General features: G+C 48.4%; 1 protein-coding gene across 7 annotated transcripts; it reads right to left on the bottom strand.

Moving 5' to 3' along the window:
• Nucleotides 1-438: 438 nt before the first annotated feature.
• ksr1a (kinase suppressor of ras 1a) lies at nt 439-25,078 on the bottom strand (the record flags this gene model as incomplete). 7 transcript variants are annotated; one of them, XM_083690720.1, is made up of 20 exons in its annotated part: nt 439-585; nt 911-1,046; nt 1,228-1,359; nt 1,518-1,651; nt 1,740-1,836; nt 1,955-2,151; nt 2,401-2,694; nt 2,797-2,875; nt 2,960-3,008; nt 3,435-3,476; nt 3,944-4,112; nt 4,270-4,379; nt 4,497-4,558; nt 4,678-4,761; nt 4,912-4,981; nt 5,887-6,065; nt 8,088-8,586; nt 8,839-8,986; nt 13,764-13,904; nt 24,860-25,078. In XM_083690720.1, 20 exons carry the CDS (start codon nt 25,067-25,069, stop codon nt 439-441), a joined length of 2,979 nt encoding a protein of 992 aa, XP_083546846.1. The 7 variants fall into 7 exon arrangements, with proteins under 7 accessions (XP_083546846.1, XP_083546845.1, XP_083546840.1 ...); XM_083690719.1 differs by having other exon boundaries at nt 2,401-2,670; nt 2,797-2,860; nt 8,088-8,573; nt 8,829-8,986; nt 24,860-25,069; XM_083690714.1 differs by having other exon boundaries at nt 2,797-2,860; nt 24,860-25,069.
• Between the last annotated feature and the right edge of the window lie 860 nt (nt 25,079-25,938).

Raw genomic sequence — 25,938 nt, 5'->3', positions numbered from 1 at the left:
AAGGAAAGGAAAAAAGAAAACTACAGATATGGAGATGGTGTAGAGATGGAGCAGGATAATCACAACAGTGGAAGGGATGAGGTTTGGGAATACAGATGGAACCATGGAGATGGATGACTCCCCTTCGCAATTACGGTTCATTTGTAGCTGGAGGTTTCTTACTGCCTATAGAAAGCACCATTCTGAACCGTCCCTCATTCTACAGTACCAAGTCAATGTATCTGCAATTTAGTGTCAGTATAGTTTGCGGATTCATGAGTGTTATGCTCATCCGTCTACCACTGCATAATCCTTCCCTGTCTTCCAACTGAACCCCTTTGTTTAACCAGGAGTCCTCTCTCCAGACGAAATCAGAAGCCAGTTAGGGCTCAGAGTGCATGGCAGGGCAGACAGGTGAGATGGGGGGGGTCCAGCTCCTGCTACCCCATGCCTCCACCTCTAGGATACGTACTCTGCAGACTTCCAAAAGTGGCCGGGGTGGGACAGCCTCCGGTTGAGTTTGGGCAGCTTCTCCAGCATGTCCGCCAGCTGGGTGAAGGCGGGCCGCTCTCTCAGGTCGTACGCCCAGCAGGCAGACAGGATCTCCTGGAGAGAGAGAGAGAGAGAGAAGGGGGGGAGAAGCCATGGGGCAGGGGCATTAATGTCAACACTCCACGCCAGCCCATTTACAGTGAGCTCAGCATTAATGTCTCCTCTGTATAAAACAAGGTCATCCATTTAAAACCTCGGCATCAGAGGAAAAACAAATGGCCTCCTCTGCTCTGTGAGGATTAATAAAGATGCAATCCCTCAGGGGATTAAGATGGTGTGTAGTATGCCCACAAATGTATGTGTGATTCCCATGTGTCCTGGCACATCATTACTCTCGCGCACCCCCCCCACCACCACCCCCGCCGCTCCTCCTCCTCACCGTGACCTCCTTGCCCAGGCTGATCTCTGCCAGGACCTTCTTGATGCCCTCCCCGCTCCCCACCTGCCAGATGGTAGCCTCCACAGGCTGGTTGGTGATTGGCCAGTCCCTGGCTTGGAGCTCGTACCAAATGGTGCTAAAAGGGGGCAACAGGCAATATGGTCATTCCTCTAAGGCCTGGAACTCACAACTGATGCTCTCTCAGAGAGAAAACGAAAGAAAGGAATGCTATCTAGAATGAAGATAAGGTGTCAGAGAGGGGTAGAGTACAGGTTAATTGTTGTGTGTGTGTGGAGTCGTAGGTGTGGAGAGCATACCCAAAGGCGTAAACGTCTGCCGCGTTGGAGAAGGGGAGGCGGTCTTCGTTGTTACCAGGGCTCATCCTTCGCACGATCTCTGGCGCCAGGTAACAGATCCAGCCATGCGGAAGTTTCAGCTCGTTATCACGTCTGTGAAGGCAGGACCACACACACGCACACACACACACACACTTAACTAACCATCATTGAGGTCCAACCAACTGGGAATCCATATCCACTGATCAACCAACCACTTCCTGATATTGTGGTTTCAACTCATTGACAATTGAGATCTGGCGGGTCCTCACCTCCCTTCCTGAACCACTCCAGAGATCCCGAACAGGCCGAAGTCTGTGATGATCACCTTGTTGGTGTCGTGAAAGACGTTCTTTGACTTCAAGTCCTTGTGAACAATGCCCTTTGCATGCAGGTAGCCCATTCCCTGTGTATGGGGAAAGAGAAATATCCAGATTACAGAACTATACAGTGTGCTGTAAAGATGGAGGTATTGAACAGAGAGAGAAGTTTACCTTTACAATCTCTTGAGCGATTTGTCTGGTCTTGTTGATATCCAGTGTGTTTTTGGTGTCTCGGACAACAGAATAGAGTGTCCGCCCTTTACAGAAACTGGGAAGAAACATTTTGAATGAACACAATGTCGACTCAAAGTAACATTTTCAGTCAACGGTTTCGGTTAAGTGGACTTGAGTAACAGGCCTTTGTTCGTACGGTATCCCTTGGTTACCTGGTGATGATGGCGAGGTGGGGCGGGGCCATGCAGGCGCCCATGAAGAGGACCACGTTCTCATGGCGGGTCTGACGGTAGTTCATCACCTCTTTTTTGAACAGCTTCAAGTGGTCCTGGTTGTTCCCGTCGATCTCCAGCAGGCGTATGGCCACCTCGCCGTGCCAGCGACCCTTATGCACCTTACCCCAGCGACCCTGTTAACAAACGAGCCGGCGACTAAATTTGTCACATACGCCATGAGGAGCCTGACGCCGTTTTCAGTTAATTGGTATTTTTTTGTCAGCGTTTGTTGAGAAATAAACAAAATGGATCGATTTCTCTTCCCACAATGGACCGATTAACAAACAGTGAATCCCACCCACCCACGCCCCTAAACAAGGCACACAGAGTTACAACAACACAACAGTACATCGATGCAGGTTGAATTGGAAGCGTCCCCTTACCTTCCCTATGAGCTCTCCTAGGTCCAGCTGTTCAAAGGGGATGTCCCACTCCTGGAGGTACACACTGGTCTGGCTGGCCTTGCGAGAGATGGGACCCTTCCAGTGACCTCCCCGTGAGCTGGGCAGGTCATCCAACTCGTCGCCGTCACACTCACCGTCTGAACCCCCGTTCATCCCACCCTCCTCCTCATCTTCCTCCTCCTCATCCTCGTCTTCCTCCTCTACTACTGGGTCTGGATCTATGTCAGGCTCAACATCCTCCTCCTCCTCCTCCTCCTCCTCCTCCTCTTCCTCCTTTGGGACATAAATACGTGATCATGAGTCAATGTTACACACACCTCATGCACACACACATACAGGCAAAGGTACGCACGCACACACACACAGTTATTTTACCTCTCCATCTTCATCCTCAGCTAGCTCAGCATGAATGTCATCTGCTGATGGCTCAGACTCACTGCTGTAACACAGGGAGAATAGAGATCAGTGGACGGACACACACACACACACACACGAAAAGGAGGTGAATGACACAGAAATAAAGAATAATAAGCCTTACACTGTGTCTTGTAGGACCTCTGAATGCAACAAAGTGGAACTGGACACATCTGTGACAAAGAAAACAGAGAGATTCCATATCAAATAAGTTCATCACAACATCATGGTGGCTTTTTCACCAGTCGAGCCAACATAATTTCTCTCCTTTATGACAGCATCACCACCAGCACCACAGTATGGACATGCAATACTCAGACTCCCCAGCAGGTGGCGCACATATCTCCACATTATGGCATGCCAATGCAAGGAGAACACAATCTGCAATCTATATCTGTCTAAATATAACAGCACAGCTAACAGGTCACTCTAAAATGTGTAATTGGTCATCTACTCCTGTGAGCCTAAAAGTGCATACATGCAGGAGATGGAGAGGGCTGGTAGGGGTCTACGGGGTGTGTGTGTGTGTGTGGGGAGGGTGGGGGCGGGGAAACAGGTGGTGTGAGCGCAGCACAGCAGTCCGGGAACCGTAAACTCACCAGGGAAGATAAACTGCTGTCTATGCTGAAAGTAGCAGGCAGCTTAGGGGAGGAAAAAAAAAGAAGGGGGGAAAACCAACAAGCACGGAGAGGAGAGAGAGACACTCTGGGTTAGAGAAGCCATTAAATCCAACCCCAATTACCACCCCCCCTCCCCCCCAACCCCGCCTTCCCCCCGTTCCTAGAGAAGAGCTTCAGTGTTAGTGGCATTAACGAAGAGGGAGAGAGGGGGGGAGGGGGAGGGGGAGGGGGAAGGCGGCCACGGGTGCTCCTTCCATTCCACCCTCACTAAATAGGAAAAAGGGACTCTGGGAGACATTCTGTGTAACCAAGAAGAACACAATGCAACCATGCATCTTGGTTTGAGGATGCTGGCCTATTCCTATGTTTAAGCGTGTGTGTGTGTGTGTATGTGTGTGCATGCATGCGCTCAAGTGCTTGTAAGTGTGTGTGTGCGAGTGTGTGTGTGTGTGCGCACAGGTGAGAGTGATCCTCCAAAGGAGCCTCACCTGGGAAGTGGAAGCGGCCGTCTCGGTGGCCCTTGGGCGAGGGGTTGGGGGGCGGGGTGGCGCTGGGGGGGTTGCTCTGCTGGAACGGGGCGGGGGAGGAGGGGGTGGAGGAGGTGGTGGAGGACGGGTTGCTACTGGAGTCCAGCTGGTTCAGCACAGGGGGGTGATCCTGGGAGAGACGGGGGGGGGAGAGAGAGAGAGAGAGAGGACAGAAAACACACATACTCTGATCAGTCAAGAAGGACGCGCCTGTGAAAATCCACAAAGCGGTTTGTGTAATTACACACTCTCTCTCTCTCTCTCTCTCTGGGTGAGAGTGGCTCTACCTTTTTAGTGATGGCCTTTGGCAGCGTGCCAAACTGAGGCGCCTCTGATGGCCGGTCCACGGGGTTGTTGATGTCAGACGGCACAGACTCGGTCCTCCGGATTTTGGTGACTGTAAAAGTAGACATTGGGTTTGTTACATTATGTATGTACGGATATGGGGGGGGGGGGGGTTCTTAAACGTGCTGATCCTTAGATGCTACCATGGAGTATCACAGAGGGAGCTTACTTGGCAGGAAGGAGATTCTGCAGGAGGGAGCCTCTTTAGTACACTTGTTGTGGCATTTTAACCTGCAAAAACATGAAACCGCCAATCAGAGAGCAGCACGGGAGAACAGAGGGCCAATGCAGAGCCTCTCTGACAGCCCCGCCCTGCCCTGCCCGCCCCCCCCTCACCCGGCCCCACTCACCGACAGTGTTTGCACTTCACCCCAAACATCATGTTCTTCTGACACACCTGACACGTTTGGGACAGCCAGGACTTGGTGGAGAACCTTCACAACATCACAACCAACACTGTTAGACTCAAGATACACATAGGTTTCATCGAGGGTCACTCGCTTCTTAATTGGAGGGATCTATTATTTTATGACACAATCTGAACTGAGTGAAGCCTTGAGCCATATACTGTGGTAGTAACCAACCTGTGTGTGACAGCTAAGCCTATGTCTCTCCTCACGGCCTGGGGGGAGTTGCGGTGCACTCCCATGTTATCTACAAACGAGAGAGAGAGAGAGAGAATTAGGAGGCAGTGTAGGGGTGGATAGAAGAGATGTTTGAAGGGTATTTCACACTTGGTCCCTTTCAGACAACTTTGTGAAGTGGTCATACATGTCTGAATGCTCCAAATGAACTCCAAGACCCCTCTGAAGTGAACTGAACCGAGACCATCTTCACTTTAGGTTTGCTTCTCTGGGTGCAATGCGAGCGCAAAGCACCCCCAATCCACCTGTCATTGGAACCATCCTAACCCTAACCGGCCCCTCGAGTGACATTCTCTGTGCCATTGCTTAACACTGGCTTCATACCATAACAACCGTTGGTTAATCATGTTGAAAAACATTACTGTACATTTAACAGATTAGAATGAATTAGAAGTCAGACCCAATGATGGTTTTGGACTTGACTCGCCTACTCAAATCATCATGAACACAGAACAGATGCAAACACACACACACACACAAGCAGGCACACACGCGCACACAGCTATGTGGGAGTATTAGATTTCTCCTGTCAAATGAAGTCGGGGATTAATGTTATTTGTGCTGGAGCAATGAGGTCAGAGAGCTGTAACCACATCACAGGCATCAGAGTGAGCAATCCCTGCAATCTGTGGTTCCTACTGCTCTGACCCAAACACTCCCTGTGAGCCCACTGTGTGTGTGCACCGGCCACTGTATCCCTACAGAGCTCTCTCTCAGAGTGCTACTGGGAAATGCACCTGAGGCACACACACACAATGCTGACACTGTCGCAATACACATTCAACATTATCAACTACAAAAAACTGAAGATGACTAATAACTTGGCAATCAGATAGTCAAGTGTGCATTAATTTCACACAAGTGGGGAATGTACAGGAGAAAGGTGTGTGTGTGTGTGTGTGTGTGTGAACTCACTCTTGAGGCCGCTGTGGTGCTCCTCCATGAGTGTGGGGGTGCCTGGTAGGGTGTAGGGGGCGGTGGCAGGGGTGGCCCCGGGGGTGCGGGCAGACAGGAGGGGGGAGCGGGAGGGAGAGTCCTCGCAGCCGTTCCCATTGATCTGTACGTTCAGGAACAGCTTATTCTTCTTGGTACACCTGGAGGACAGGGAGGGCGGGCGGGCGGGTGGGGTGGGGTGGGGGGGGGGTAGTGCAGGCACTGGGGTGTCAGTCACATTACAGTGGCAATACATACATACATACATACATACTCCTACGCTCACATCCTCACTTCAACATAGTCCACATTCCATGTCTGGACTGATGGATAGAGGGATAGATGGATAGAGTACTTTATTGTCCTCAGGGAGGAACATTTGTTTCACAGGCCCTTTGTTACAGATTGACAAGAAACATCATGTCACAACACACAACACAGTAACATCACAACACATCAATGACAATGACACTCCATGCCAACAGTTTTTGGGTTGTTTTTTTTTGCCCAGAGACGAGACTCTAGCATCATTTGATGGATACACGGTATGAGCCAGCTTATGTAAGTAAATGCCAGAGAGAGAGAGAGGAGTGGTGGAGGAGAGGAGGCAGGGAGGCAGCAGGCCTTGGCACATGGCAGGCTGAGCCACACCCTCCACCCCAGCACACAGGCCAAAGGGCTTAGCGTCCTCTGCCTGGCACCGGCTCAGGAATGCAGAGTGCTGATCCAGCAGCAGCCAGCCCCCAGCCCCCAGCTGCCCTCTAAAACACAGAGTACGGCCCCGTCTGTCTGTCTGTGTCTTTCTGTCTGTCTGTCTTTGTGTCTGTGTCTGTCTCTGTCTGTCTCTGTGTCTGTCTGTCTGTCTGCGTCTGTCTGCGTCTGTCTGTCTTTCCCAAGGGATCAATCAGTCGTTTGACTGGCACACCAAAGAGTGCCTAGTGGCCAGTTGTGTTACGTTTTTTTTTAATAAAAAATAAAATAATTTAAATTACATTGATTCCAGGTTGACTTCCAAGTTCTATTCTACAATTGCTTTCAAATATACAAATTCATGCCTTCGCCATCGTCATTATTATTTATTTTTTTAAAGCCCAGATCAGACGAGGCGCCTTCTATAAAGCATTAACGTTCCCACGCTCTTCTCGCGTTGTTCTAGACCAGAGCGGACACTGAGCGTGTTCCGTGGGCGGACAGAAGCAAGATGGTGAGGAGGAAGGAGGCATTTCATTCAGCTACCACTGAAACTCATCGGGTGACGTCAGACTTCAACGTGTCCATTCCTTCCACAGTCATTGGTCATTCCCTACGCTATGCTTTAAAGACTTCTGTCTAGTCAGAGTTTCTACATGAAAAGATGAGCTTTTCATCAGAAATGCAGTGCTTACCACATATGAACAGGATGTGGATGGCTGTGTGTTTGTGTGTGTGTGTGTGTGTGTGTGTGTGTGTGTGTGTGAGAGAGTGTGAGACTTGCCCTGCTTTGAGCAAAGGCCTCAGAAACGCTTCCTGTTTTGACATGACTCATAATCTCTGGGAATCTGTGGGGGGATAAACTCTGGTTCATATACACAGAGTATGGGAGCAGGCGGCAGGATGTGTGTGTGTGTGTGTGTGTGTGTGTGTGTGTGTATATATGTGTGTGAGACAGAGGAAAGCCTTGTCCTTACACGCACAGTTGTACCAATGATTTAAGATGGAAGCGTGTCCTCTATCCAACTCTGTTCCAAGTTGTTGCACAGCATAGCGTGCATAACGACCCAGACAAGGTCACGAGGAGAACGTCAATCACACAGGAGGGGGGTGGGGGTTGAGAACCTCAATCACACAGGAGGGGGGTGGGGGTTGAGAACGTCAATCACACAGGAGGGGGGTGGGGGTTGAGAACCTCAATCACACAGGAGGGGGGTGGGGGTTGAGAACGTCAATCACACAGGAGGGGGGTGGGGGTTGAGAACGTCAATCACACAGGAGGGGGGGTGGGGGTTGCCAGCCATTATAATCCATCAGATTATAATCTCTCGTCCACGGGCGTTCCACCGAATCCGGACAAGACCGGATCTTAACGATGTGACTTTTCGACCCAGCAAGAACCAGACAGCACGACCCCTGACGAGAACTCTCAGTGGGCTAGAAACCCCCCCACGCAAAAGCAAAAAAAGTCCAGGAAGAGCGAAGCGACCTACTTGTTGCTGGGCGGGTCCTCGATGCGGTTGCCCAGCTGGGACTCGTGGCTCTTGCTGCGCGTCAGGGTGATGTTGGGCAGGAGGTGCAGCACCTTGCGGGAGGGTGGCGGCGGCGTGCACGGTGGTTTCAGCCTGTGGTGCCGCCTCTTGGAGGGCGGGGTGATGGGCGGGGTGGAGGAGTGGCTGTAGAGTCGCCCCGGGCGGGCCGAGCAGAGGGGGAAGGGGTCGGTGAGGGGACTGTCGGCGTAAAGGTATGCCCCGTGGCCCTCCGGGAGGGGCGCGGCGGACACCGAGCCCGAGCGGGGCTGGTGGGCACAGGTGGCGCAAGGGGTGGAGGGAGTGGAGGGGGTGGTGGAGGGCCGGGCGAGGGGGGAGGGGCTGTGGGAGCGGAGAGGAACCCCCAGGCCAGACAGCTGGTCCACAGGGAGTAGTAGGGAGCCACTGTCCCTCCGGGTGGGCTCAGAAAACCAGGGACCCCCGTCCTCCCTCAGCTCGCCCCCTGTAGGGTAGAGGAAGATGGCCGTTACACACCTCAAATCAGACCTGCCCCAATGGATTCTATCCCCCTACAACATGACACTATCCTGGGTGCCAGGCTAGGTCAGCTGATGGAGCCAATAGAGAGGTACCAGCCTGGCACTCAAACTAACATTCTCCATCACCCCCCCCCCCCCCCCCCCCAGAGACTGCAGGCTGACAGGTCAGATCAGGGAGCCTCTCCAGGGGGAGATACACACACACACACACACACCTGATTCAGTGGCACTCTTCAGGCAGGAGAGGGCAGCACTGAGCCTGGCACACTCCTCTGAGCTGGAGCCCAGTCTCCTCATGGTCTCTCGCACCTGAGAGCCTGGCATCTGCAGTAAGGCATCCAAGGACAGCTTCACTGGCACCGCCTGGGGGGGGGGGGGGGGGGGAGAGAGAGAGAGAGAGAGAGAGGGAGAGAGAGAGAGAGAGAGAGAGAGTTACATCTTGCAACACATAACTTAGGACTTGATTCCATGAAAGTTGAGTAAAACGGTCCAAGACGAGCGTCAAACTCTTGTACTCTAAACAAACAAAAACTAAGCTCAACATGACAGTGCTCACTGCCCTCAACCAGTCTAGACATCCCTGAGCAACAATGTTGCCCCCCCCCCCCCCCCCTACAAACACACACACACACACACACACACACACACACACACAGGGGCCTCCCAGACTAGGCCCAGCCAATGTATGGCATGAGGAGGACACAGACACTTCGAACAATGAGTGTCTTTGAACAAAAAAATGCTCCCAAGGCTGAAAATAGAGTGATTTGATTCCATTAGTAGGTGGTGTGGCCAGCGTGACTGTGTCTGTGTGACAGTAGACAGTGCCTCCGTCAGGGAAAGGCCTGCTGGGCTGGCTGGCTGGCAGACAGGCATGCAGGAACAGCTTCTTTAGTCCTTGTCTCTGGAAGTCCTGAGCTCAGTGGTCAGTGGTGACTGAGCCCTGGTTGCCTGTGGCACACTGCATACCAAGGGCTAATACAAGGGGATGTTTTTATCTGTACATCTCCGGATATCTGACATTTTAGAAGATAACACAGAGTGGACATGCTCAAGAGATATGGGTTTCAGTCACGCAGCTGATGCGCGTGGTGCCCCCTTCCAATGTCGGGGGGCAGGAGGGGGGCAGAAAGGGCAGTGCTTGGCAGGGCAGAACCCACATCCCATGCCCATGCCACCACACTCCACATGCCAGTCACTCAACCCTGTTCCTGGAGAGTCGTAATCCACCAGCCATTTGGAGGATTTCTCCCCACACCCCAGCTGGACATGTGACCCTCTTAAAGTAATTAAGCCCCACAGATGATGTGATTAGCTCATTTACAGACCTGTATGATTGGATGACAGGAGAGTTGGTACGGGTCCACCTACGCCATAGTGTCACCCCACTGAACACACTGTTCTGCCAGGAGGACTGTTGCTCTGCCTGTAGACTCTCAGCACATTAACTCAATACTACTGTCACGGTACCGACAGTTCAACTGGGAGCACTCTTAATCCTCTCGCCAAATGAGAGAGGGGCAATGCAGAGTGATGGTAGAGTTTAGTGAACGTCCTGTGGTCATTACTGGTAATAGTTCTTAGCAGTGTTGGAAGTCAAATTCTTCGAAAGCGAATCAAGTGTATCTGGCCTCTCTCTTCAAGTACGCCGAGATAGAAGGTGTGTACCTTGTGGTACATTAGGTAACAGCACACGAGGAATTGTTCTGTCTCGTATACCTTTGACCCCACTGAGAGGTAGCTAGCTATCGATATCTTCTGTGCTCCACCCTCATCCCCAGCCAAGCCATGGGAGCTGTATCGAACGTTTTATTGTATTTTTATTCATTGAACCAGAAAATTCACACATCTCTTGACATCTCTTTTTTCAAGTGAGCCATGGCCCAAGAAGAAAAGCATACAGTGTTCTTCACTCAAGACATACAATCTCTTTTTTCCCCAAGACAGATACAGTAGATGCCATGAAAAAAAAAAAAGGTCGGTGATAGTTGGTGATATCTATGAAGAGGGGGTCCTGACATGCTTTCTCTAGCAGGTGATAGATAACCGGGCCTATAGCTCAAACAAGTGACTAGAAGTCAAGAGAACAACAAACCAGTAGCAGAACCGATGGGAGCTCAAACAGCTGGGTCGTGTCTCTGGAAAAGGAATTGTTTCAACACAGTGACGGTGGGAAAAGCCTACCGTATATACAAACGTGAACCTCCCGCCACTTCAGCTGAAACCTTACCCAAACAAACCCATTCCTTATTAGTCACAGTGCAATCTTGAAAGAAGACTAATTAAATGACAACAGGATAAAACCAGTTTGGTATTCTAAGCATTATTACGGAGAGATTGGAGCTCTGTGAACATACCATCAGTCAAAAGAAGTCCAATATACTGCAGATAAAGAGAAGAGTCCACTTCTTGTCATTTCCACCTGCGAGTCACGCTGCATGAAACAGCTGTGCTTTAACGAGTTTCCCTCCCTTCCTCCCGCCCCACGCGATTACTCCCTCCCTCCCTGTCCTTCCCCTCCTCCCTGCCCTTCCCTTCCACCTCTTTCTCCCTCCTTCAGTGCAGGTTCAAGCACACACCACTGTCATCAGCCTATGAGGGAGCACAGCCACAGGGAGGAGGGGGGTGGGGCGGGTTATCATGCTCTGGGTCAGAGTGATGATGTCAGCCCAACTGCCTCTAGGCTCAGTGACTCATTGGCCAGGTTGTAACCCTGGTTCAGGAGGGGGGGGGGATCAAGACAGATGTGATCAGAGAGCCAGGAGGAGAAGCCAGCACACCTTGTTTCAGCTGCTGCTTGCCTGAGGGCAGGCTGGTCTCTCCCTCCCAGACCTCTCGTGATCCTGCCCATAGGAATGAATCAGGACCTTACCAGTGGAGGCTGGTGGAGGTAGAAATCGGAGTACGGGCTCATTGTAACGCATGGAATGGAATGAGATCAATCATGTGTGTTGGATACCATTCCTTCTTCCGTTCCATGCATTACAATGAGCCCGTCCGATTTCTACCTCCACCAGCCTCCCCTGGACCCCACACAGCAAAAAACTGTTTCTCTACAACCTTGAAAGAGGTGAAGGGATGGAATCCCTTCAGAGCATCAGAGAAAGTCTAGTCAACCCACACCCTGTCCATCTCTCCCTGAACATTAAAACAACCCGAAAAAAAGCCAATAATCAATTGGAAGTGATTAAGGAATGAGATCACATGGTGAAAAACATTCAGTTGAGAATCTAAATATTTATTTTCTGAAAAATCTGGTGTCAAAAATCTGGGTCAAGCACTAAGGCTTTACGTACCTATTTAGCATTTCATTGGTTTGGTTAGGCACATGTTTGCCGCCTGGCCACACAGGTTTGCGATGCACAAAATTAACCCTAACTAATGGTTACTGGTAACGCGCGACGTGTTGAGAGAAGGCTCACCCAGTTGGAAACCTTCCAGGAATGGCGTCACGACGAAGCTTTTTAAAAAAAATGTTTTAGCACCGCTCGCAATTCGAGTCCATAAGACACACACAGACCTGCGAGAAACCCACAACTCGACGTCCACAGATCACCTGCCCTGCTTACGTAACATTATGTAAGCTTTGTTTACTTAATGAACACAAGAGAGACTACTGCACCACTGTTGGCCCAGTACACCCCCAAACATGTGAGTGGCACTAGTGGATTCCAGGCCAGCGGTCGTCTGCACAGATCGTACCGTTGTCCGTTTAGTGGGTCACAGAGCAGTTGAGGATCCGGCACGGGCGGACTACGACGACGGGAGGTGGAGACATCCTATCTTTTGATGCATCTGCTTACACACTACTGGAATGTCAGCAGGGTGAATGCCCTAGAACACCATGCAGTCCCACTATAAATCACACACAACAAGCAGTCATCCCTGGCACTTCAGACTGCCCTCCTGCCCTGGTGTTTTCACACTGGAGGCACAGACACACCACGAGCCGAGAGAGAGAGAGAGAGAGAGAGAGAGACACACACGAGAGAGAGGGAGACAGACAGACAGACAGATAGAGAAATAGAGAGAGAGAGAGAGAGAGAGAGACTGAGTCTGCACATTCTGTGTGGATTAGGGTTAGCGGTGGTGGTGGTGCTATATCTGTGGACCATCCAGAGTGTCAGGAATGTGACTGGAGCCTCTCAGCCAAAACAACAGTGGTAAGTGTCCTCCAGCAACAGGAGCAGCAGCAGCAGCAGCAGCACCACTCTCCCCCTGGCCTCTCCAGACCCTGGCCAGGCCACAGCTCCACAGCTCCAGCCTCTCCAACCCTGGCAGGACAGCACAAGCCTGAGGGACTGGATGGCCCTAATGAGAGCTCCAGCCACAAAGAGAGCAGAGTACAGCCTTGCTGGAGCAGCAGTCTAGCATCTCTGAACTCCTCCTCCTCCTGCGGCCGACACAGACAGCACATACGCATAACAGCATGTTGAGGGGTTCTTCAATGTGCATCTCAGCTATCAACAACACACACCTACTCATGGCAAATGCATCTGAGCATTGTGCATCTGAGCATTGTGCATCTGAGCGCACCCCCCCCCCACACACACACACACACTATACCCATGTCTAGCCATTAGCCGCTGCTACAGCCCTGGCATGGCACGATAGGACAGATTGCATGTCACGTCACAAGAGCTTGAAGGACAAAGATATCTCCTTTGCATGGTCCGTTGGTCATTTTGTTGGCTTGTCCCTAAAACATGACCATTGTGGGACATTCCTGGTCTGTGGCGCAAAAATTGAGATGAAAACATCGTTGCCTCCGTCATCTGCCATCTCTAATTGCTGTTGGTTGCAACAGTACAATATAATTTCTGAGGAAATCAAATTACATGATTTAAGATGCAAAAACCATAAAACCAACCCAAAAACATAAAAAACATAATTTCACCAACACTGCACTATGCACACCCTCAAACCACCACACTTCAGGCAATATACTATGGAACTGATCAAACGAAGAAAATAAACATTGTTTTCTGAAAAATAAACATTATTTTCTTTTCAGACATCTCACACACTGGCATTACCTACAGAAAGGAGACAAGAAAAACACACATACAGCACTTGCATGCACACAGATCAGCATTTCCACCAACACCCTGTACACACAACACAATACATACACTCTTACCTTTATGAGCTCTGGGCGCAGGTTGATGGTGCGTAGCCAGTCCACCAGCCGTGGGTAGCTTTCCAAGGCCTGAGGTCTCTCAGTCTCTGGCACTTTCTGCTTGCACTGCAGCTGCTTACAGATGTACTTCATCAGTTTCACCTGCAGGGGGCAACAGAGCACACAACAGAGATGGGAGGGGCAGGTTAGTGAGGAGGCCACCAGCCTACATACGGTATGCTGTGGAATAGGGTTGGGGCATGCAGGATGTCTACAACACTTCTTCGGGTTGTCAGGCCTAGTTTACGGTGAGAGATAAACATAGGTAAACTGAAAAGGCAATGCCCATTGGACACTTGAAGCATGACTAAGAAGGCAGAATCAGTTAAGCAGCAGTGCCCACCCAACCTTATGTGCAGACACAGAAAACATTCAGTACCAGAGATTGAATGTGTTATGCTTCGATACATTTCAAAACTCTTCTCTGCAACATACTTTTGTGAGACAACTGTGTATTCAAATGATGATCCATAACTGATTCAACAACAAAAAAGAGCCACAATGGTGACAGTCCCTCCCTAATAAAGTCAACACAGGGAAAGACAACCACTCAATGTTGAGCCGTGTTTACAATGTTATAGAGGCCTACTGTCTACTGAACATTGAGCGGATGCAAAGCCCCATTTCAAATATTGGACCATGACACACACACACACACAAAAACAGACAAACATGACAAACATGGCTGCCTTTTTGTGTCTTTTCTGTGTGTGTGGAGGCCCGTGGTGGAACACTGGTGCTGCAGCTCAGCTCTGTTCCCTCATCTCCCCAGACACACACCCACCCAGACCATCCTTCTAGAGCCTTCTCCCATAATGTGAGGAGAGGCCAATCTGACACATAAATTACTCCAATCATGCAAACACACATTTATTCATTCTCCAACGTGGCGCTCCCCCTCTCTCCCATGTTCTAGCACAGGCAGACAGAAATCCGACTGGATTTCTTTTCTTTCCCCTCCTTTTTTGTGTGTGTGTGTGTGTGTGTGTGTGTGTGTGTGTGTGTGTTTTCGCCTCCAGCGAGCAGGGCTGTCAAATAGATATAAATAGCTGTTATTATTATATGGAAGGGAACAGCGAGCTGGCCTTCTCATGAGGGCGTCTGCACCGCTGGCATGGCAACCAAGTGTCATTGGAACATTGCAGCCTGCTGAAGGCAGGGGCACAGGGACATCACAGAAGTGGAAGACGCAAAGTTCACAGCGAGGGTAGCAGACAGCCACCCAGCCTCTCCCTGCACCAGCCCACCCTGCTGAAAAATACCCCCACCGTCTCCTCCCCAGTGACCATGTACTGGATATCAGAGTGCATCCACTGTTCCAATTGCTTTTCTTAGCAATAACCCAGGTATCAGTTTCTTCGTACACCATTCAGGGCCGTGGGATCACTTTTTTTTGGGGGGGGTTTGTCTACGTCAAGACGTCATGAGCTGTTGACATAATAAACAGAACAGGGAGTAAGCTTACATGGCAGAATGTGTGAAGGCACTCCACCGTGATCCACTACAAACAAACAGAGCTTTTGGCTACCGCATGGATTTTCCAGTTCTGGAGAGAGGCCGGACACAGGCGACTCGGGGTGAGGAGGGTCTGGCCCCTCACAAGGAGGCAAGAACACTATCCAACTAGGCTTGGAATGTCTCCCACTCTCCTTCTCTTCTCTCCTCTCCTCTCCTCTCCTCTTGTCTGTCCCTCTCCCCTCTTCCCCCTCACTGAGAACAGGCTGTGGCAGTATCTGAGTGTTGTGGTGGCTGGTGATGATGCACTCAGACCGAGAGGGAGAAGGACAGAGAGAGAGAGAGAGAGAGAGAGAGTGAGATGCACACAGACGGAGGGAGGGGGAGGGAGGAAGAGAGAGAGGAATAAGAGAGAGAAGGAGAGGGAAAGAGAGGAGGAGGAGGGAGAGGCATGTGCTGACACTGGGGAGGGTCGGCCCGCTGAGATGGGCCTTTCACCAGCGCGCAGGACAGCTCACTGACGCACAGCATGCCCTGTTACCAGGCGGCCGCCGGCCATAAAGCCAGTCATCCTTCTCACACACACACACACACACACACACACACACACAGAGCCCTCCACCGCCTGCGTCTGCTAATCAGCACTTTAATGAGTGAAGCCTCAGTCAGCTAGGCTCAGGGATGCCAAGTCCCCCTCACCCATCCACACACACACACGCACGCCGCTGGGAGACAAGGTCCACACCCATTAAGTTACTCACCTGATATGCGATGTACTGATAAGCATCACTTGTACATCACTAAGCCTGTTGTGGGCTATCCAAACAACACACCTGATACCACAGCTAAGATGGAGGTGATGTGCAAATTATGACCCACAGGGGTGTCAAGAGTCTTTACAATTGAAGATGACAGGAGATATTAGAGAAGAAGAAGATTTAAAAAACCAACCATATAGATCTAGGAGCAAATGGGGGTATAGTATGCACTGACGGCAACGCTACGAGGACCCCGCCCACACACACACACACACACCAGGCTCCTCCCCATTTGCTCCACCCCTTTTCCGGGCCACGATCAGATGCACAGGGTCCGGTGAGTAACTCTTACAAAGCCGCGGTATTAGTTTGCACGGATCTGCGCCGCAGTATAGTGTGTCCTCCTTATCTGCCTCTCCATCTGAGAGTGTCCATTACAGCACGCTGCCTTGGGCAGGCCGCACGGCATTCAGATCAACAGCTCACCGCCGGCTACCTCCGCAACCCACCAGTCACCTCTCGAGTGCCTGAACGACAATGAAGAGCGCATGTCTTTCTCTGCTCATTCACGCATTCCCTCACACACACACACATATTTTACTCAAGAGAGCGAGAGGAAGTGAGGCCTTGGGTTGTAGAGAGGCAGCTTGGCGGCAACTAACAAAGCTCTCTCCACTGCCAACGAGCACAAGCTACAGTGAGAGAGAGAGAGAGAGAGAAAGAGAGAGAGAGGGGGAGAGAGGAGACAGGAGGCCGTCTGAAGGAGGACCTGAGGAGAGGTCAGGTGTGGGGGAGGGGAGGGCAATATTAACACCTCACCCAGGGCCAAAGGGCTCTCCATAGACCAGTACAGCTCCTCTACAGCGCCTTGGCTGCCACACAAGTGTTAACTGTACTGAGGGCGTTGATCGCCCTCCTCAAGAAGCTCTGTTGCCATTCTGCCCCTGATTGTGTCATGGTAGGGGAAAGGAAGAGAGTCTGTTTGATCAGTGAATTAACTGAGAAATGCGCCAAGTCAGCTAGGGGACATGATGAGAGTTTGATGGGGGCTGTTTTGATACAGCCCACTCAGTGACCACTAGCAGCTTAGCGGTGGCGATGTAGAGCCAAATCTGGAGAAGGAGAAACCAGGATCTCTGTGGCAAGAGCCATTAAATCCTCACTGGCTGTAAGCTATGCAAGGGAGTCATAGGTTTTGCTGTCTCACTTCAAAAGCAAACCACTCGGCATGAAGAGAACCATATTCGACTCTTTACATTTCCAAAGTCTCTGGACTCTGACCGTTGTTTTAGGTGCAGGCATCTGACCTTTGAGGTTAGCCAATGAGAGGAGCTCATGCCGTGGGGGCGGAAAAGAGAGCCAGTCAGCTTTCTTCTCCCTGACAAACTAACAAACCCCTCTCTCTTCCTTTTGTGGTAAAACGGGGGTGGTAAGCGTGTCACTTCAGGCCACAGTCAGACATTTTCAGTACATTTCCAAAAATGAATACCCTTTTGATTTTTTGGAAAAATATGCATCATAAAAACTATAATGAGATAAGAACAACGGTCTGACCTTATCATAATCAAAACACTCAGGACGTGTTTTCAACTGTAACTCCTCCTCAAATACTGTGTACCTGTGGTGCATAAACAAGGCCAACGTCAGGGTTCCTCCCCATGTCTTGTACTGTAACTCTCCCCAGTCAAAGAGAGTGTCGTGTAGAACACCATTGTGTAGTAGTGTGCGGCTGGGCATCAGACACCTGTCGTAAGTATACACACACACACACACACACACACACGGTAGATGGGGATCACGCAGGCAGCGCAGTGAACAATACACTAGTGCAGGAGTGACGTCAGGTTACCTAGCAACCTCACTCCTGAGTCGTCAGCAGCATTTTCAGTGGGATTTTCCCATAGACATGAAACACAGAGAGGCCTGAGACAATCCACCTCAGCATGGAAAAGATGCTCCAATGGCACCAGAGAGAGATGGCCCTTTTAGTCATGACTAAACCTGCCATTATCATTCTTGTTAAGGAAGATTGGAATACAGAGCATTCATTTGAATATCTCTGACAGAGCATGACGTTGAGGTTAGATTATGCATGAAAAGCATCTTAACATTTTGGAAGACCGTTCTTTACATTATGCAGAACCAACACCATGTGGATAGATGAATATCAACAACACAAGTGAGATGGATGAGTTCATCCTGTGGGGGTTTCATTTGATGATTCGTTTATGCGAACAATTGTGTGCTGGGTGGAGGATGCACCACTACCGTGGGCTAACGAGAGACTCGAGGTGGTGGGGAGGAGGGGGGGGGGGTTTAAGATCTGCAAATGGAGCTAAACAACACCATGGAAACGCTTTCCATGAGGGGAAGAGTGACAGCCAGTCTGACCAATGAGAGAGCAGAGAGACACCAGAGCACCTGTCTGTCACAGGAGACAAGGGAGAGACAAAGTTCCAACTGTGCCAATAGTTTCCTCAGGACTCAGCAGAACAGGCCTTCTGGGACACTCTCTCCTAGACCCTCAACTTTGATGTCATTGCCAATGATAACATTGCCTCTCTGAGAACTGTGGAAGATTTCCTCTTTCCCAGGAAACGGTTCTTATACAATATGAGAAGAAGGTCATTTCATATTTATCAGGGATTAAACAATTGGAGTGAGTCTGCAGTAATAAAAGGGCTCCTGCTGGTTAGTGTGACTCGTGTCCATTTCCAATGTGGCCTCAGCTCTATATGTTGTATGTCTATATTATCATGTGCTATCCTACAGTCCCCTCAGAGGTGGAGAGAGAAGTGCTTGCTTGCAGTATCTGCTGTGGTTGAGGTGGACATGCACATAGAAATAGAATGAGCAGATTATCTCTTACTTTCTCCTATATCATTTCTAGGCTGAAAAACATTGGGTTTTTGAGAAAACCTTGGGGGGGGGGGGGGGGAGTTGAGGGGGAGACATTAGTACACATCGGTACACAATATTATCACTGTCAGGCACACAGGACCATGGGAACAAGAGAGCTTTGTTATGGGTTAGTTTTTAACGCCTATAGCCTCATCTGTTCTTATCTGGTGGGTCCATGCTGTCCACAGCAGCATTCACCAGATGCGGAGGCTCCAGTAGCAGTCACCGTGAGCACTGGACTCAGGGCAGCTGGAGCACGGTGATCTGGGAGATAATGACCATGGCACATTCAGGCCTTTGTAACGGGCCTAAATGTTAACAAACGACTGTGACGGCGCATATTAAGCAGCCTCAGGTAATAAAATTAAGGTGCCACAAATCACCGCCCACTGATGTTGACACGGAGGCACAGTGACGAGGCGGCGTGTCACATGAGGGGGGGGGGGGGGGGCTTTGTGCTGGGGCTGGCTGGGCGTCTGTGGGTGATTGTCAGAGACAATGGCCCGCTGACCCTCACCTCCGTCATCAGTGGAGCTGGCTGACCGCAGAGGGAGGGGGAAAGGGCAGCGGTGTGGAGTGGGGGGGGGGGGGGGGGGTGCCACTAATCCTCTGTCCTTATGTTGTGCAAGGTTAGTCCTTGCCCCAGCTCCCCAACACAGACAAAAACACATGGATTATGGCTGGCTGACATACATACACACACATACGGTTGTGGCTGACGCGCACACACCAGGTTGCACAATATTCCTCCTTCTAAACGAGACTACAAATGCACCACAGAAGCAAACAGCTCTGTTCCAAGAGTCCATGTCTAAAATAACATGATACTAAAGAGCCAGAGTGTTGCATGTTATCCCCCCCCCCCCCAATCTAAAATACATGCATACATACGCCCTTCTCAAGAAATAGGATACAACATAGCAACTTAGGGATTGCATCCTGCCACTGCATCCCTTTTAGCCCCATCACATCAATTAGTAGATCATAGTTGAGTGTTTTGGGTTACATGTTGACATGTATGTGGGGGATAATGTGTGTCTTCTCCCGAGTTACATTGTAAACCAACCATGCATTATGTAACCAGGCAAATCCCATAGAACTAACAGTAGGGGGCTGAACCTGCTGTTACATCTGTAAATGGTTCCACTAATGCTAGTTCTGATACTATAAAACAAGAGTGGGATATACCCCATCTTCCCCTGGATCACACTGATGGGAGAAACATATGCAACACACAGACTTACCAGGCAAAATTCATTTATGTAGAACAAGAAACACCTTGGTTATATTGGCTTGTCGATACACAGTGCTTTTGGAAAGTATTCAGACCCCTTCACTTTTTCCACATTTTGTTGTGTTAAGACTCAATTTCAAATGGATTAAATTAAAAGAATTTCCCATCAATCCACACACACAATATCCCAGAATGACAAAGCAAAAGCAGGTTTTTTTTAAATTTCAGTAAATTTATTTAATTGAAATACAGAAATACCTCATGTACATAAGTATTCAGACCCTTTGCTATGACACTCTTAAAATTTGCTAAAATGCAAAAATGTCATCAACAAATCACTCAATAAGTTGAATTGAGTCCATCTTAATGCAAGGATAATAGTTCATGTAATTTTGGAATTAATATCTTTGTTTTTATAGGGTCTCTGATTTGCATAGGACTCAATTACATACTGGATCAGGTTGTCATTACAAACTGAGCAAATGGAGAGGAACAAAACTACTCAGGAATGCAACCCAAAATAACCCAAAAATCTACTAAGTTTAATGGTGGAGAGGAAAAAGCACAGTCAATGGGACAACATCATCTCAGTCACTCTACAAAATTGGTCTATAACCAAGTGGCCAAAAAGAATAATCTCTCTCATATCCATAATTGTGTTTGCAACAATGAATTCAAGTGATACAGCAAAGAAAGTGGCTGGAAATGTGCTTATTTGGTTTTACGATAAAGCATTAAGTTTGGTGCAAATGCAATGCAGCACCATCTCTCATGTGAAGAATAGTGGTAGCTGCATCAAGTTATGGGTATGTTTGTCACCGGCAGGGACTGGGGAGTTTGTCAGGTTCAAGAGAAAATTATGAAATTTGCTGAGTTGGTAGTGACATCCTAATCCACACAGTGTGTAATTGATTTCTATGCAAATCAGAGACCTTATAAAAACAAAGATATTAATTCCAAAATTACTTGAACTATTAGCCTTGCATTAAGATGGACTTAATTCAACTTAGAGTGATTTGTTGATGACATTTTTGCATTTTAGCTAATTTTAATAGCAAAGGGTCTGAGGTACTTATGTATTTCAATTTTAATAAATTAGCTGAAATTTCAACAAAAAAAAAAAATCGCTTTGTCATTCTGGGGTATTGTGTGTGCATTGATGGCAAATTATTTTAATTTAAATCCATTTTAAATTGAATCTATAACACAACAAAATGTAGAAAAAGTGAAGGGGTCTGAATACTTTCCGAAGGTACTGCATGTGTGTGTATATACAGTATATATATATATATATATATATATATATATATATATATATCTGATTCATAATGCCCTCAGTCATCAAATCATGTCAAATCAGTGATCACAGCAAGAGAGCAAGGATCAAGTAAAGACATTAAGGAGCCTTTTCTTTTTAAAACCATTTGAAAATCCCCTTGTACTTGGAGCCATGCATAACCCCCTTTCCCACAAGTCAAATACTGCAGACCTACAAATTACAAGATGCAAAGCAAGTCATCCTCAATACATTTAAGAATAGCTCAAAGGCAGCCCACTGGGGCGAAGCACCATGATTTCCACACCATGCAATCCACTCGAATTAGACGGCTCCACCAAGGCAAAAAGAGGGAACCGAAATTGGGTGGTTATTGCTACATCACTTGCTAGTGTTTCTTCTCCTTCTTGTTCTGTGGTGTGTAAAGCCATATTCTCCCCCAGTCTCCTCCCAGGCCTCAGACAGACAGACACAGCGGTTGCCATGTCATAAGAAGCAGCCCAGCTGATTGGCTTTGATTCCCCCCCTTCCCCTTTTCCACCCTGCTCTTCCCCTCTCAGCACAGCCTCTTTGCGCGTCATTTGATTTTCTTATTTAACAACCAACCCTGAAAATGCGTAGGAAGAAAGACGTCTAAATATAGACACAGCCACAATAGCTCACGCCGCGAGCGCGCAGCAAACTCTTTCCAACACCATGAGAAGACAAAAACAGATAATGATGCATTTTCTATCTGCTGATCATTAGGTAGGATCAGGGATGGATTATCTACACAGATAACACAGTAAAGCATTAATCCCAAATATCCACGGCTGAAAATTGATATCCAGAGACATTTAAGAGCCAGCAAGATTCAGACGAGTAGTTCTAAGTACTGTTCTAGGTCGGTAAAAGGTCATGTTTTAACCTATAGAATCTTCTCTTTTGTTATGTTGTTGTTTATTTATTTATAAGACTGAGAGTAGGATGATATACAGTAGGGAGTAAACAGCCAGAGAATACTGGGGCCATTTGTACAAGAGATGGTTGGGTATGGATGGTTCGTGAGGGGATAATATATCTCAGTCAATGCCATGGAACACTCCCTGACCACCAGCAGTCTGTGGGCCTAGTCAGACAGACAACTTCAGATCCACAGATGACACGACAGAGACACATGACAAAGTACAGGTCAACAGGGATACAGAGACAGAGAGAGACTCATAGACACAGACAGGAGGGGGTGTGTGAGCAATGCCACGCGTCAGAAAGGGATTAGTGTGTGAAAACTGAAGCACCACCTTACGCTACTCAACTTGGAGAGCAAAGCACCATTATCTTCTCACCGGCAAGGCACACTGTAAAAAACAGCCCTGAAGAGGCATAATAAAGCCCTTTCAGTGAGAATCTAATGCGAGTTCAAGCCTCTCTTGATTGTGCTCGAGTGCAGGTCTCAGGGAGAGACGCCCCTGTTTGCACCACAAGTGTGACAAGCACTTTAACCCGTCGCAATTCAGTTTGTGCATTTATCGGCCAAATTAACTAAGCAGTTAGGCCCTTTAGCTGTATTAACAATTGATATTTTCCACTCTGCTGTTCTGCACGGTACTCATGGGATCACTTGTAGACCCCTATGGGAGTGTCAAGCTGAGACATGCTTGTCAGATTTCGGCCTGTTAGAATTTCATGCCCATGACAGATCTGGGAGACTCATCGTTAACAGCCTTCTCCCTTTCCAATTGTCCCTACAACCCTCTCATACAAACAGATGGGGGTAATCTGACACAGATGGTTATTAGTTATGGCTTTTGTACCTGTTAAATACTGACTAAAATGTGATATTTAGGTTTGGTACCATAATGCAACAAAGATACTTTCGAGCAAAATTTTGATCAGGGGTTGAATATGGGGATCTAACTAACATTGAGAACTGTGGCAACTAAATGATCTTTTCAGTTTTAGAATGTCCACAACTGTGAGCTGACCATATTGATCTTTTCCAAAGGATCCTCTGTCCCTTGTGGTGAGCCAGTGACCATATTGATCCTCTGTCCCTCATGGTGAGCCAGTGTGTTAGATACTGTGGTGATGGCCATCCTAAATTAACAGGAAACTCCACAGAGCAGGAAGAAGAAGTGAAAGTGGCAGTTCGTGGTAAACTGTAATGTGAGCATGAAGTGTCCTTCATAGCTTTCTTATATGATACTAATCGCCCCCCCCCCCTCCCGAAACACACACACAGATATGTTCAGTACCAGTGTTTCAGTCCCGTCACTGTCATGGCCACTCAAGACCCAATCTGTCAAAAAGCAGTGTTGAAAATGTACTAAATATGTTGGCCTTCTCTTGAAAAAAACACATTCTGTGCAATAGCAAAAGCATGCTTTCCTCAAACACAATACCTGAAAATCATATTCAAATGAGAGAGCCATTGCATCTAGAGTAGGCCTATTATCATTTAATTTGCATGAAAAGTATTGGCTATCTTGCATTACTGAGTGTGACTGAATGTGGCCTATTGGGAACATGTCATGATGGTGCATCATGACCGTGCATCATGACAGATGAGAATGCATAGGCCTGCACTCCCAGCATGATTGCTGTAGTCTACAGCGTACAATTTCCCTATTCAAAACAATATTTTCGCAGACCTTATGCATATATTACGATATGTATAACTGCTCCCATCACTATCAAAACGGCCCTAGATATAGGCCATCGTCCTTTGCGCAAAGGACTGGTTCATCTGAATTGTTTGCACACGCTACCAAGTAAGATCCCACGACTGAATTGAATTTACGTCCAACACAGGTGCAGGAACGCATTAATGGCAATGTACACGTCAATATCGACACTTTGGACGTAATTGGCCGAGAGTTATGGTTGGGGAATTGATTAGAATTATTGGCATCAGAAGCATAGCCAATGCCGAGAGATGCTCTGCAGTTTAATTTTGCCCCCAAACTTGGCTTGTCTGCAGAAAATGCGGAATCGTGACCCAAGTGCGGAATTAGAATAGAAGAAGGAGACAATGACATGAAATTGACAGCACTGAATGTGAGGAATTTAATTTGGCCCGTTTGATTTCCACCGCACGCAATAGTGAGTGCTGCAAAAGATCCGGGGGATCCTGCCAAATATTTCACCTACAGAAAGAGGTCACAATAATAACCAGATCAAGCGTCAGTGAAATGTCTATTTATAGCCATAAATAGTATAATGAGGGAAGTCACCATGCCACGTTTAAATGTATTCTCAAAATAATCATTCATCCATTGCATCGCTTTTGAGCAAACAACTGCAGTGTCTTGTGCAAAAAAGGAGGAAACTGATGGGGCGCTTCGCTTACAGCCACCAAAGAGATGCAGCCTAGAGCTGAGGCGGACATATAGGCTAGCCTACATGACTCCGCAATTTGGACGTCCGTATTTATGCGTTTTCAAGTGATAATTACCTCTAAAGTACGTATCTCTTGCTGTGTGAGGTCGTTGGACGCGGCGCATTTGGTCCGAAGCCCCTGTAAACTGGAGATGGAGATTTCAATCATGTTCTGGATGAGTTCGCATTGCTGTAGCGCGGCCATCGCTGCGCCACCACCACTATCCCTCTCCGACTGCTCATCACTCTCGACCATCTTTCCACCTTTATCAGACACACTATCCATTCCTCGGCATTGGGCACGGCTTTAGGGGGTAGATTCAAACTGTAAATGTTAAAATGCACATGCACCCGCGACGCAGTATTATGGAACTTCACAAATGTCCCAATATTAATCTGGAATAACTCTAAATTTGGATAGACAAATAAAAAGGATGCGCGATGATAATATCCTGGTCCAAACCAATCCAAAGTCCACCAGCGCTCGGGTTGTATGTTCTGCCCGTTCTGCCGAGAGACTCCTATCTCTCCCTCCCTGACAGCTCTCGCATAGGCTTTTACCGTCTGTCAGCTGTTGGAAACATCATGGGGCGCATTGCAAACTGGGAAATGAAGTTCTTTAGCAGGCTATGTGGTCATATACCTACTGACCCAGAGAGGTTTTGACTTACTGTCCTGACAACTATTTAGCCAAGTAAATAAACAAAAAGAGTGGACACACACACACACACACACACACACACACACACAAATACACACATTGTCATGAAACAAAATTGATAGAGAACACAATCATTTCATTTTGTCATCACAGTATTGTGATAAAGATCCATCTTGATAAAGATCCTACCACAGACTGCTACTGCCACTTCTTGAGAGGTCAAGGTACTCTGCAGTAGCCTACATTGTTCAGATATGATAGGGCAATACCATAACCCTCCTTTGTAACATGAGTCTCTGAACCTGCAAATTGCTTCTTATCGGTAAAATGCCAGAGGGGGACTTAATAGAACAATAATACATTTAGGAGAGACTCATTAGTGTGAGAAGAGGGCCAGCAATGTTCTCTCATGGTGCTGTAAGTACATGTGGTGTGTTCCTAGATCCCTACTCTCCTAGCTTTGATGCAGCACTATGAAGCGGCCAGCCTTGCTT

This window comes from Argentina silus (genome assembly GCF_951799395.1).
Source record: "Argentina silus genome assembly, chromosome: 2".
NCBI lineage: Eukaryota > Metazoa > Chordata > Actinopteri > Argentiniformes > Argentinidae > Argentina > Argentina silus.
This window is presented reverse-complemented; position numbering and strand designations above follow the sequence as displayed.